The following is a 12,356-nucleotide window of genomic DNA, read 5'->3' as shown; positions in this document are numbered from 1 at the left end:
CACACAGAGCCTTCCTTTCCCTTCTTAGGCAGCTATTGCACCACCAAGTTGATGGACAAACCTGGTTGCTCTGGCACAGGGAATCTACATGGTCTCTGCCACTGTGTCCTTGGCCAAATCTGCCTCCAGCCAGAACAGCGTTTCACCTACAGCACCCAGCAGAGCCCCCAAATAGCACCCGCGGGCTGCCTGCCTGCCTACCTGCCTTACATGGGAAGCCTTCCAGATGGGACAGCCTGTGCTAGGCTTCCCTCCTAACGTGTTTATCTCTTGCTAAAGGTTGTAATTAGATCCTACGTGGCAGCAGAGCAAAGGGATGTCCCTCTCCCTGCCCTGTTCTGCAGGTTGATGCTGGGCTGGGGGCTGGGTTGTCCAGGATCTGCCCACAGTACCCTGCAGACCCCAGCGCAGAGATCTTCAGGTGAGGGATTAGTGATCTGGGATGCTCCAGCTTGCATTTTGGAAGCATTATAATTGTCTTTAAGAGAGATTTCATAGCAAGGGCCATAGCTGAGGGGCAGAGCTGCACACACACTGATACTGGACATCTGGACCCAAAGAGATTTGCACAGCGCTGGCCTGGATGCTGCTGCATCCGTGGTGTAGATGTACCAAGGAAAACCTCTGCACGGCAAGGGAAGGCACTTAGCCTGCAGCCAAATGCAACAGAAGCTGATGCTCTTCCTTCCAGATCAGTTACAGCTGCTCAATTCAGCATTGAAATCAACTCTTGGATCTTTGACCCTCAAATAATAAAATAAAAAAAGAAAATTCTCTGATTTCCTGGTTTCTCTTTAGTAGCTGAGAGCCCTGCTGTAAGGGACCTTGTCCAATGGTTTCACATGCATTTAGCTCAAAGTGATGCTCTTGGTCACGATGGGGAGAGGAAGCTGCTCAGATGCCAGGGCTAAGCATCGTGTCCTGGGTACTGGTTCTTATTCCCACACTTTTCTTTTTCTTTGTATTCTTGTTTCTTTCCTCTTTGAACTTAAAAGGGACCAAGCTTGCATAAAGGGTCAAGCAGGGACCCCCTTGCGGGAGCCACTAATGGGAAGACACGCTGCCTCATGCACATCAGTGTAGGTATTGGTAGATATAATTGCTGCAGAGTGCTGTGGAAGCCAGGAATATAACTAGAATAATAGAATCACAGAATGATTTGGGTTGGAGGGACCTTCCCAGCTCCCCCAGTGCCCCCCCTGCCATGAGCAGGGACATCTTCACCAGCTCAGGTTGCTCAGAGCCCCGTCCAGCCTGGCCTGGGATGTCTCCAGGGATGGTTCATCCACCACCTCTCTGGCCAACCTGGGCCAGGCTCTCACCACCCTCAGCATAAACAATTTCCTCCTCATGTCCAGCCTGAATCTCCCTCCTTTAGTTTAAAACCATCACCCCTTGCCCTATTGCAATAGACCCTGCTAAAAAGTCTGCTGCTAAAAAGCAGCAGATCCACAAGTAGCTCTTGAATGGGATGGTCCAAGTGTCACCACCAGTTCTGAAACCCCTGTACTACATGGGGCAGGAGGTATGGAGCTTCCATCAGTGGGGTTCTCCCAACTCTTACTGTGTTCCCACCAGGACTGTACTGTTGGAGCACGTGGCCACTGTCACACTGATACAGAGTGGCACAGATTTACGTGAGAAATGGTGGTGTTTCTTCATTTCTGCAACGCGGGAGCCCTCCTCCTATTTGCATTGCTGGGGGAAGGGGGAGCAGTGGCTAGTTTTAACTAGAATTCAGTACATATTTTTTGTATGCTTTGGACTGTTTGAGATGTTAAAGAAGTGAGGTTGCTGTTCCCAACTTAGACAGAGCCTGGCTGCGGTCCTAAGGGAGGTCACGGCGTGGAGGTGCTTCCTGGCTTCTCCCCAACATCAGAGGTTTTCATTTGGCTGCACATCCTCAAGGGGACACTTTTCCAGGGGGACTGTCAGCTGAGAGTGACAGCTCTATTCTTTGATGGATCACTAATTTTTCGGTGCTGACTGCCTTGGGGAGAGTCCTGGGAAAGCGTCTCCCTCCTGGGTGTGGGGAACCGCTGCTCTGCGGAGTGTGAAGTCATTTCAGATTGTTCATTAACCTCCAGATCTGCTGGGAGTGCCACCTCATTTGCATGGCTGAGGCGTTGTGTCACGTTAAAATGGGCTGGTTTTTACTTTGGTAGCAAACCATTTCCATAGGGATGCAACATTGCCGTTCCATCTCTGGATGCATCTCTTGGCTCTTCTTCCCATTCCTGTGTCTAATGGCAAAGTTCCACTGAACCAGCACCGGGGCTGCAGGAGTCCAGAGCTGTTTCACAGAGGATCATGGAAAGAATAATGCAGAGCAGGCATGGCAGTGAACAAATACGTATGAGTATATTTATCTATGACCTTGGAAAATAAGACAGCCCTTGGCATCCCATCGCGGTCCATCAGTCAGTAGGTATTTAAAGGCTGAGTGTTGCTGCACGCCAACACTGGCCAATGTTTCCTGCAGATGTATCTGCAGACGTACGTGTGTGTGAGCAAGGGTGCTGCACCATAAATCCAAGGTTTCTCTTGAGCATGTGCACTCTTAGCTTTGGTTCTTTTAGACCTCTTTTGCCTCTCTTTACTCCAAAAGTACCGTGTATTTCCACTGCATGCATTCGATCGCTGTCAGATGTAGTGATCTGCACAAGGATGGGGACTTTGGGCTAAATTTTCCTACTATTGGAGAACTTGAGTCCAGGATTAGATTTCTGGGGTTTGGTCATTCTGTGCTCGGAAGGACAGGTGAGGACACACATGTTCAGAGCAGTAAGTATCTGGATTTGTAGTGTCACTCTTACCTTGTGCTGCTTGTACATTAACAAATATCACCTTGTTTTTCCAGGGAAGGCAACGAACCTGGGGATTCTGCGAAAATCACATACAGCGAGTTGCTGCACAAAGTCTGTCAGTTTGCCAATGTCCTCCGCAGCCAAGGTACGTGGCTGAAGCAATAGGAGCACTGGATGCTGGGAAGGTGTTACACCAGGATTTTGGAGATTGGGTTCATTTTTTGCATGGTTGCCAGTCTGTTGAGAAATTCTGTGCAAAATGCTTCACATGTCTGTCTGCTTCCACAGTTGTAAAGTGGGGTGGATGCAGTTTTGCTCTGCAATGCACTTTTTGGGGCTTAGGAACGTGGTTTAGTGCTGGATTTAGATTATAGTTGGACTCGATGGATCTTAAAGGGTCTCTTCCAACCAAAATGATTCTATGATTCTGTGATGTGGAGGTTCATCTCTGGCTCTGTCTGTGAAAGTGAATCAGTGTTGGTCTCGTCAGCTGGACAAGGAGGAAACCTGTGCTCTAAACTTTCTGCTTTGGGGTTTTCCAGCGAGCAGTGGGTGCTGGTTACCCCTCTGCTTCCTTTGAGGGCTGTGTTTGCTGAGAACGTGGAGTGTTCATTGCACTTGTCTTACAAGAGCCACAGGGCTTCAAATGCAAAACCCAAGGCTGGTTCAGCTTTTAACTCCAGCCGAAGCTTTCTTACGTGCATATAAGTGTTGATTTAAAATCAAGTTTCTTTCTATATCCTGTTCTTTTAACATATGATGTGTTCATTTGGACGAATGGCACGTTCATTTTCCCTCCACAGGCGTGAAGAAAGGAGACCGAATTTCCATCTACATGCCAATGATCCTGGAGCTGGTTGTAGCCATGCTGGCCTGCGCCCGGATCGGAGCCGTGCACTCCATTGTGGTAGGGACGCGCTCTCCGTGTTGCTCTCAGAGCTGAGCTGTTGGGGCAGGGCAGCTCTTGTTTTAGGGAGATTGGGGGAAGAAGGAGCTGGAAAAAATAGGAAATTAAATTAAGGTGCTGTTTCCCAGCCCTTTTCTGCATTAACTGTAGAACGAGCTCCTTTAGCTTTCTCCGTCAGTGCCTGGCGGTATCGTTTACCATGGGTGAACTGCACAGCTGCTCTTGGGTTTTTTGGGTTGTTTTATTGTGTGTCCTTGCTGACTTGGTTGTGTGATCTCTGTCAGTTTGCAGGTTTCTCGGCAGATTCTCTCTGTGAGCGGATTCTCGACTGTGGTTGTTCTCTGCTCGTCACGGCGGGTAAAACCCACTTCTGTGCCTCTGAGCCATTACTATTGCTTGTCTGAAAAGTCTTTATTTTAAAAGGCAAACGCACTTGGAAGAGGAAGGGGCAGTGGATCAGCTGAGCTGCCGCAGGGCTGATGCTCTGCTTGTAGCTGTGCTTGAGTCCTGTTTTCTACTTCAAACATACAGTGAAGCATCTGAGCAGCCCTCCCGCTTTGTCCTGTTGTGCATGATGTCACCAGCTGCTAATGACATGCTTCCAAATGCTTCTCATCCATGTTCCTCATCAAAATCAGCCAGATGTTTGCAAGATGTATCATTTATGAGGCAGTTGTAATATGAGAATTCCCTCTTCCCGATTTCAAGGAATTTTCTGTTGCAACTGTCGCCTGGTAAAGCAAGGGATCAAGGGAGGGGGAGTGTTTGCATGTAAGCCCGCTGCATTTCCCCAGCTGTTTTTTTCAATAGTGCAAAAAATAGTGGGTTCATTAATAGGTCCACAGTATGGAAAGGACCCACTAAACTTTGCAGCCTGTGTTCTGGCCACACTGGGTTATTCCCCAGAGAATATTCCCAGGAGACTTGTCAGTTAAAGTTGGAACCTCTCCCAGGGAAGGAATTTCACCATTTCTCTTGGCATCTGTTTCTCTAGGCTAAAAGGGCATATTAGGAAACTTTTCCCAGCAGCTTCCTGTCTGCTTTCCCTCACTGCACTGCACGAGCTCTGCCCTGCCCTCCTGAAACTGCTTGTTGATTCCCTCTGATGTTTTCTTGACCATTTTGCAGATGCCTTTTTTCGAGGGGACAAGCTGGTGAACTTGAAGCAGATTGCAGATGAAGCTCTCCAGAAATGTAAAGACAAGTAAGTATGGATTCCCTTGTATGAAGGGCTTTGCTGGAATCTGCTCCTGCACAAATGGAAGTGTGTGTAGATGAGCAGACTCTGCAGCAGGTCAGACACAAGCTGCGTACAGAATCACAGGCTGGTTGGGGTTGGAAGGGGCCTCTGGAGATCATTCCAGATGTGGCCTCACCAGGGAAGAGCAGAGGTCAGGAGCCTTTCAGAAGTAACACACGCTTGGACTCCCTTGTCTTAAAAATATTTTAACTTTCCTCTTGTCCGTTCTGACCTGAAGACCCACATATGGGGGGCAGGATTTGCTGGAGACAGACTGATCCACCACCGTTATGGCCCATGGCAGATCTCCCAGTTCTGCAGCAGCAGCTCGTCAAGTGGGAGGGAATAATGCACCGTGGTACCAGTTGTGACCAGCTGGACACAGTGCCGTGGGGCATGTTGAGACTTAAATCTTGCTCCAAAGCCCCTAATTCAACAATAATGAAATAAACCAGAAGTGACTCAAGTTTGGGAAATGGCTGTGTAAATAGGGACAGGCGCTCCAGCTGACAAGCACCAACACGTGTGCAGGATCAGGGCCTGACTGTGCACAAATGTACGGTGAAGCTGCTTTATTTTTTTAAGTATCTGCACTGAGATACTGTAAACCATAGACAGATCTGTCATCAGATTTTACAGAAAGGGAAATAATCATATGAAATGACTTTGCCAAGCTTACAGACACAATGTGGTCTTGTTAGATCAAACATGAAAATTCAGGGCAGATGCTCTGTATGTTAGAAATTCAAACTCTTGAAAAGCATTTTAAACTCTAAAACCTTCCAATCCCTAACATTCTGTGATTCTGTGTGAACACATGAGTTCATGTGCCTGTAAAGGTAGGTACCTGGGAGGACAGAAGTGATCCTGGAGTTGGGAATTAACTGATGGAGACAGTGTGTTGGTATCCTGACAGGGCTGAAGGGAGATAAGATCGTTGTGTTATAGGTCAGCTGTGTTGGCCCTCATAAGGGGACAAACACCCGCTCTTTTCCTTGACGTGTAATTTGGCTTTGGAAGCCTTTCTTCCTGGGTCAGGCAGCTGGTCACACATAGGGATGGGAGCAGCCACCCACCTCATACCTCCTGAGTGCTGTGGGAGCTCCTTTGTGGTCCCAGGTGGTAAAATTTGGGATTTGGATGGAACCTCCCCAGCAGTGACCTGTGAGAGATGCTCGGGAGATTCCCGCTTCCTTCGTAGGAACCACACCGGATAAATCCCCCGTGAGCCGTGACCTTTCCTGTTCTCCCAGCGATGTTCCTGTGGCCGGTGTCCCTGGCAATTCATGGCGTGCTTGGGGTTTGCACAGCAGCATGTGCTTCAGCTCAACAAAAGCAGCCCAGGCATCTGCTCGGGCTCCAGTGCTACCCAGAAAGCCCACGATGGGCAGGCTCTACCCCTGCCCGAACAGCCGGATCTGACAGCTCCTGCCTTTTACAGGGGCTCCCCTTTGAAAAAGTGCATTGTGGTGAAGCACCTGGGGAGGGAAGAACTTGCGGTGGACGGGACATGCAGCAAGTCTCCCCCTCTCAAAAGGCTGTGCCAGGATGTACAGGTATGTTCCTGGAGGGTGTGAGGGTTTATTGCCCAGCAAATCAATCAGTGCGGAACCACTGCAGTGATTCATGTGGATGCTCCCGGTCACTGAGTCCTACTCCTGTTTCCTCCCCTCCTTGCTGTTGTTGCGTTACAAGTGGTGTGAAAAAGGGTTTCTTTGCCTTACCAAGGTCCTCTCCCCGCTGCTTCCTCTACCACCATCGCTCGCGGCCAGGCTGCAGCTCCCCTGAGCGCAGCGGGTACGCCTGCCAAAGCCATGAGGACAAGGTGCCCCTTTTCCTCCACCCAATGAAGGACTTGACCTTCCTAATCCTGTGTTTATCTCCCCATTTGTGCGAGGAGCAGTGCCTTCCTGCACTGCGGCTGCGACAGTGGCAGCGGGAGACGAAAACCAGGATATTTGCACTCGTGGCGTGGGTTCAACACAGCCCCCCAGCATGACAACAGCCAGACGCTGAGAATCGTGCAGTCTCTGTCGCAGTCGCTGTGTGAGCTGTCGGAGCTGGGGCTTTCCAAGGCAACTGAAACCAGATGAAAGGACGTGGTGGGATGGGGATGGAAGGAGGGGAAGGTGTCGCGGAGCCCTGGCTGCCTGCTGAGCTCCTGAGGCTGCTGTGCAGCCCTGCCTGCCCGCATCCTGCTGCCTGCATCTGCTGGAGAGGCAGGGTGCTTTTGCCTCCAAACTGCTCTGTGCCTTGCAATAGTGTCCTCTGTCCCTGTGTGTTTGGTGATTACTTGCACTGGGTTATCCCCAGGCTGGTGCTTGCTCAGAAATGGGTTGTATTTGGGGAGTGCATCCGACTGAGGGACAGTCTGTGCGCATCCCCGGACAAGAAGTGCGACAGATTCTATATCTTTGAGTTAATTTTGCTCGCTTGGCTGTGTTAATTTTACCGGGGAGTTTCTTGGTGTTGGCCAGTCTGGCCATGTCACGTTGGCCTCCTCTGCCCCTTCTCTGGCGAAGGCAGGGTAGCTGCAAAGGGTGGGAGAACTGGAACAGAGCAGAACTGTGTGAAGTTTCCCTGGTCGGGAGGTGACAGAGAAGCCTGTCCCTGAGCTGGTTGCTGGTGGTGAGGTTCTTGTGCAGAAAAGGAGGAGGCTGGAGGGGGCTCTCTTACCCTTTGGCTCTTGCTGCTCTACTTGTTCAGATGCTTTATTAAAGATTACTTTCCCTTGCGGGTGCATTTTACCACGCCGTTGGCTTGTGTAACACTGTTGGGCTGTCTGTGGGCTGTGTGCCAGCTCTGTGTTTCTGTACCCAGCTGGCTGCATGTGGGGGTGGCCTCTGTGACCTGCTGTGGTGGCAGCGGGTACCCAGGGAAGGCGATGGAGATGAGCAGGTGTTTGCTCAGAGAGCATCTCCTGGCCTGGCCCCACATCCCAGCGCTCTCCACCTGCCCGGATGGTTTCCCAACATCCAGGCCTGTGGGCTTCCAGCTCCTTGCCTGCAAAGCCCGGTGTGGGTCCTCTGCTTCTCAACTTTCATATCCTCTTTGTGGATTTTTAACAGGAAAAAAAGACTGAGAGCTCACAGAGACTCCATCCCAAGGTATTTACACACAGCACTGCCTTCCATCTCCCGGCACCTCCCCGCCGCTTCCCCCTCCAGCTCTCCACCTCCCTAACCACCCCGGCTGCACGGCCACACGTGTCTTCCTAACCAGGGTACCAGCAGTTGCATGTTAGCCATAGATCCCACTCGGCGCTTGGCCGGAGCTGCCCACAGTTTTGGGGTGAATGCAGTTGCACCAGCTTTGCTGCTGGAAACAAATCCACATCCATAAAAGCCCCCGAAGTGCAGCACGTCAGCACACTGACGGGGAGAAATGTGGAACCTCTGGGATGCGCTGCCAGCGTTTGGATGATGGTTCATCTCTCTTCCTTTTAAAAGCAGCTCTTGCGACGCACGTCCCGTTGTGGTGAGGCTGGCAGGGATCGCCTGCAGCTTCCCGGCTGCGGCAGCGTGCCACGGGCAGCAAACCTGGAGCTCCAGACACAACACGGGGACTCTGCCCATCCAAGGAGCTGCAGCCTCAGGGCGCCATGGGCCAGCGGTCCTGGGTCTGGGGGCTGTGTGCTGTGTCATGGGTCTGAGCAGTGGAGTTTGGGTGCTGAAATGGAGGGATTCTTGAAGGAGAGATGCAAGAAAAGTGCCTGTTGGATGGGCTGGCGTGAGCCTGCCTTGGGCTTGGTTGATGTGGTGCCTTGCGGGGCGGTTGCTGGTTGGACAAGCTTGTGGAAACTCCTTCCCCAGGTAAAGCCAGGAGCCCTGGGCATCCGTGAGAGCTTTCCAAGTGGGCTCAGATATGCTGAGCTGCGAAGCAGCTGGTGTCCCCTGTACCGCGTGTGCAGGAGCTGTGTGCTGGGCCATGGGATCCCGGTGCCTCTCAGTGGCACATTGAACACCTTCAGGGCCACAGAGAGTCATGATGTAGCCCCGTGGCTGTTCCCTGTGCCTCCAGACACTCCCACTGAGGGAGCAGTGGGGACTCTGTGCCTGCCCAGCGGGCCCTGGCTCTGCAAGGAGGAGATGTTCCTCAGCAAGGCTCAGCTCAGAGTTCCTGGCCTTGCAGAGATGTCTGTGCTTCCCGGGGCTGGGGAGCTTTGTCTGCTCAGCTGTGCCAGATCTTTGAGGAAAGGCAAAAAGGTCAGATGGAGTTGCGTCTTGTGCTGAACTGAGCCACCCCAGAGGGGCAGCGAGCCAGCACAGTGCTGGGGTGACCTCTGCCCGTCAGCCTTGGTGGCTCTGTTACAGCTCTGTCATCCTCCAACAGCTCCTTCAGGCAGCTGGTGCTGGGTGGCACCACATTGGAGCAGTTCCTTCTCATCAGGGTAATTACTTTAAAAGAAGGAAAACAGATTTTTTGGGTCTGTGGGGCCAAGCAGTGTGAGCCTGACACACTCCTTGTCCCAGCAAGGAGTGCAGGACCAGTGGGTGTGTGGATGTGCGGGGGGAGATTCGCAGCTTTGCTTTCTCGGGGCAGCCCGAGGGGCAGGAGGAGCCCGTTTGCTGTGGGAGCGCAGGGCAGCTGCTGCCGCAGCCCCAGTCCTGTGGGCTGCTGAGAGGGATCTGTTGGCGTTACCAGTGGTTTGGACAGTCTGCTTCAGGTTTTGCAGCCAGACCAAGCTTAAAGGTTTTCCTCATGGCTTTGGGCTGAGAAAGGAGCTTCTGGAGTGGCAGCTGCAGCTCTGGTGCATGGTTTGCAGCAAACAGCTCCGGGGCAGAAGCTGTGCTGTGAACACCTGCCTGGATGGCCCGTGAAGGGGGTGAAGTCGGGGCTGCAGCCCCTCATACCCCATCTCTGCTTTTGGGGGGCCTGTTTCTAATCTTCTGCATTTCTCAGGTCCCCTGGAACCCCGCCATGGACACGTGGTGGCACGAGCTGATGAGCAGTGCCAGCACCGAGTGCGAGCCGGAGTGGTGCGACTCGGAGGACGAACTCTTCATCCTCTACACAAGCGGCTCGACTGGGAAGCCCAAGGTATGATCCCCACCTCAGCACCCATGGGGTGAACTGCAGGGACACCTTGGTTGGGGGAACCAGTGAGGGTCATGTTGGGAGGCCCCAGTAAGAAGAGGAGCCATGGAGGTCGTGGGTGAGGGGCTGTGCTACTCATTCCTCTCAGCTGCTGTTTGAGCTCAGTGGACCGGTGATGCTCAGGATCATAGAATAGTTTGGGTTGGAAGAGGCCTTCGAATGTCATCTGGTTGAGTTGGTCAGCTTGGCTGGGGAGGATGAGGGCCCTGGTGGGAGTTTGTCCTGATGGTTGTGTGTTTTTTCCTTATAGGGTGTGCTGCATACGGTGGGTGGATACATGCTTTATGCTGCCACCTCATTTAAATACGTGTTTGATTACCAACCTGAGGATGTCTACTGGTGCACAGCCGACATCGGATGGATAACGGGCCATTCCTACCTCGCTTACGGACCCTTGGCAAACGGAGCAACTAGTGTGTTAGTAAGTGCTGGATGACAGCTGGGTGCTTTTAATCCAAGAAGGCAGAGCTTGTGGTCTTGAGCTGCATCCCTGCATTGCTCTGTACTGAGTGTGCTGCTTCCTTGCATGCAGTGCCCTGGGCTCTGCGAGGAGGGGTGGCCGTCCCCACGGAGGGTGTGGTGACCGCCGGGTGACAGACAGGCTCCTAGTTTGCGTGTGGCTTTTGGGTGCTTAATTTTTCAAACACTCCCCTGTTTCCTTCCCTGAGAACTTTGTGCAGCAGGGGAGCCAGGGCTGCTGTGGGGTAATACCAGAGCTGGATCAGGAGAAGGGAGGGATGTTGTCACTGCAGGTGCTGCTTTGACAACCTGCATTTAACTCCCGTGCCTGTATCTCCCTTGCTGCTGTTCGGCTGTGACTTGTCCACAGACCAGGGAGCCACAGGCGTGTGCCCAAGGCTCCCTGGGGAGATGCAGTCAGGAAAATCAGTCCCATTGGAGGAGTCCTTTTTGGGATTCTTGGTACTTTTGTTTGTGGTTCTGTCCCTGTGTTTGGACCTCTCACCCTGTAGCATGTGGGCTGGTGTCACTGGTAGCCACCCAAGTGTCTGTGCTGCTAGGGTGTTTTGGGGGACATTTGCTAGGGCAGCTGGGGTGGGGTGATGCCAGATCCATCACTAGGAAGCAGTGAGAGGGGTTCCTGCACTGGGGATGCCCCTGGCATGCCTGTAAGGACACGCTGGGGTCCCTGTTGCTCTCAGCTCCTGCTCAGGAAGGTGTTGCAGGTTGGTGGCACTAAGGAACAGCTGTGTCACTGCCTTGTCTCCTGCTCAGTTTGAAGGTGTCCCCACCTACCCAGATGTGGGTCGAATGTGGAGCGTTGTTGACAAGTACAAAGTGACCAAGTTCTACACAGCACCCACAGCCATCCGGCTGCTGATGAAGCATGGGGAGGAGCCCGTCAAAAAGTGAGTGTGCCTGGTGGGACCAGGGGCCCCAACTTCTTCTCTGAGCAGCAGTTTATTTTCTGAGCAAACTAGGATCTTCTGCCTTCTACACAGCAACCTGCAGGCCGTGTTGCTGCGCTCCCAGTGCTAACTTCATTATGGGGCTTCTGAGCATGTCCTCCTCTTGCACCATAAGCTGAAGCTAAGCTCAGAGATTGCAGGTTCTCCCTGCTCCTGACCTCACAGAGGTGTGCTGGGCACAGAGCCCAGTGGAAAGAAGGAGCAGAGCAAAGTGGGAGGCACTAAAATTGCAGAGATCTCCTTTGTTCCCCTCTGGAAGAGGGCTGAGAAGGTGTGAACCATGCCTGGGAGCCCCAGGGACACTTTGAGTAGCCCACAGGTTCCTGCAGGCTCACTGCGGTGGCTCTCGGTGGCCTGCTGAGCCCCTGCCAGCCCCCTTCTCTCCGCAGGCACAGCAGGAAGACTCTGAAGGTGCTGGGGAGTGTCGGGGAGCCCATCAACCCTGAAGCCTGGCTGTGGTACTACCGCGTGGTGGGAGAAGAGCGGTGTCCCATTGTGGACACGTTCTGGCAGACAGAGACTGTGAGTCCTTGCCTGCAAGTCCCTGGGACCTCTCTTTCGCTTGTGCTCCCTGCAGGGAATGGTTTTGGACAAAGTTTTGCGCTACAGTAAAGCTTTGCATGTTTGCCGTAGTGTTTCTTGGGCTCTATGTGTACTAGTTGTCTTGCTTGCCCAGGAGATTCTGGTATGGTCTGCAAGTGTTGGATCCCCTTCTCCTCTTTCTTTCCTGGACCTCAAACAGGCTCCAAGGAGAGACCTTCCTCTCTGAAGGGTCCCTGCCAGGGACCTTGCTTTCCTCCCCATCTCTGTCTCCCCAAGCAGCTCCAATGCTTCATGCCCGAACACGGGCTCCCTGTCCCCTGCTGCATCCTTCCCAA

General features: G+C 52.7%; 1 protein-coding gene across 2 annotated transcripts in view; it reads left to right on the top strand.

Moving 5' to 3' along the window:
• ACSS2 (acyl-CoA synthetase short chain family member 2) overlaps nt 1-12,356 on the top strand; it is a 32,699-nt gene that overhangs the window by 14,888 nt on the left and 5,455 nt on the right. The window contains exons 3-12 of one of the 2 annotated variants that reach the window (XM_065031846.1): nt 2,861-2,952; nt 3,611-3,714; nt 3,999-4,071; nt 4,843-4,918; nt 6,396-6,510; nt 8,023-8,061; nt 9,857-9,994; nt 10,302-10,472; nt 11,285-11,418; nt 11,868-12,000. In XM_065031846.1, coding sequence (XP_064887918.1) covers nt 2,861-2,952; nt 3,611-3,714; nt 3,999-4,071; nt 4,843-4,918; nt 6,396-6,510; nt 8,023-8,061; nt 9,857-9,994; nt 10,302-10,472; nt 11,285-11,418; nt 11,868-12,000 — 1,075 coding nt within the window. The remainder of the gene's footprint in view (nt 1-2,860; nt 2,953-3,610; nt 3,715-3,998; nt 4,072-4,842; nt 4,919-6,395; nt 6,511-8,022; nt 8,062-9,856; nt 9,995-10,301; nt 10,473-11,284; nt 11,419-11,867; nt 12,001-12,356) is intronic. The other variant, XM_065031847.1, reaches the window with a different exon arrangement.

This window comes from Columba livia, chromosome 16 (genome assembly GCF_036013475.1).
Source record: "Columba livia isolate bColLiv1 breed racing homer chromosome 16, bColLiv1.pat.W.v2, whole genome shotgun sequence".
In the NCBI taxonomy this organism is placed as follows: Eukaryota; Metazoa; Chordata; class Aves; order Columbiformes; family Columbidae; genus Columba; species Columba livia.
Note: the sequence above shows the minus strand (reverse complement) of the source record. Positions and strands in the feature narration are given on the sequence as shown.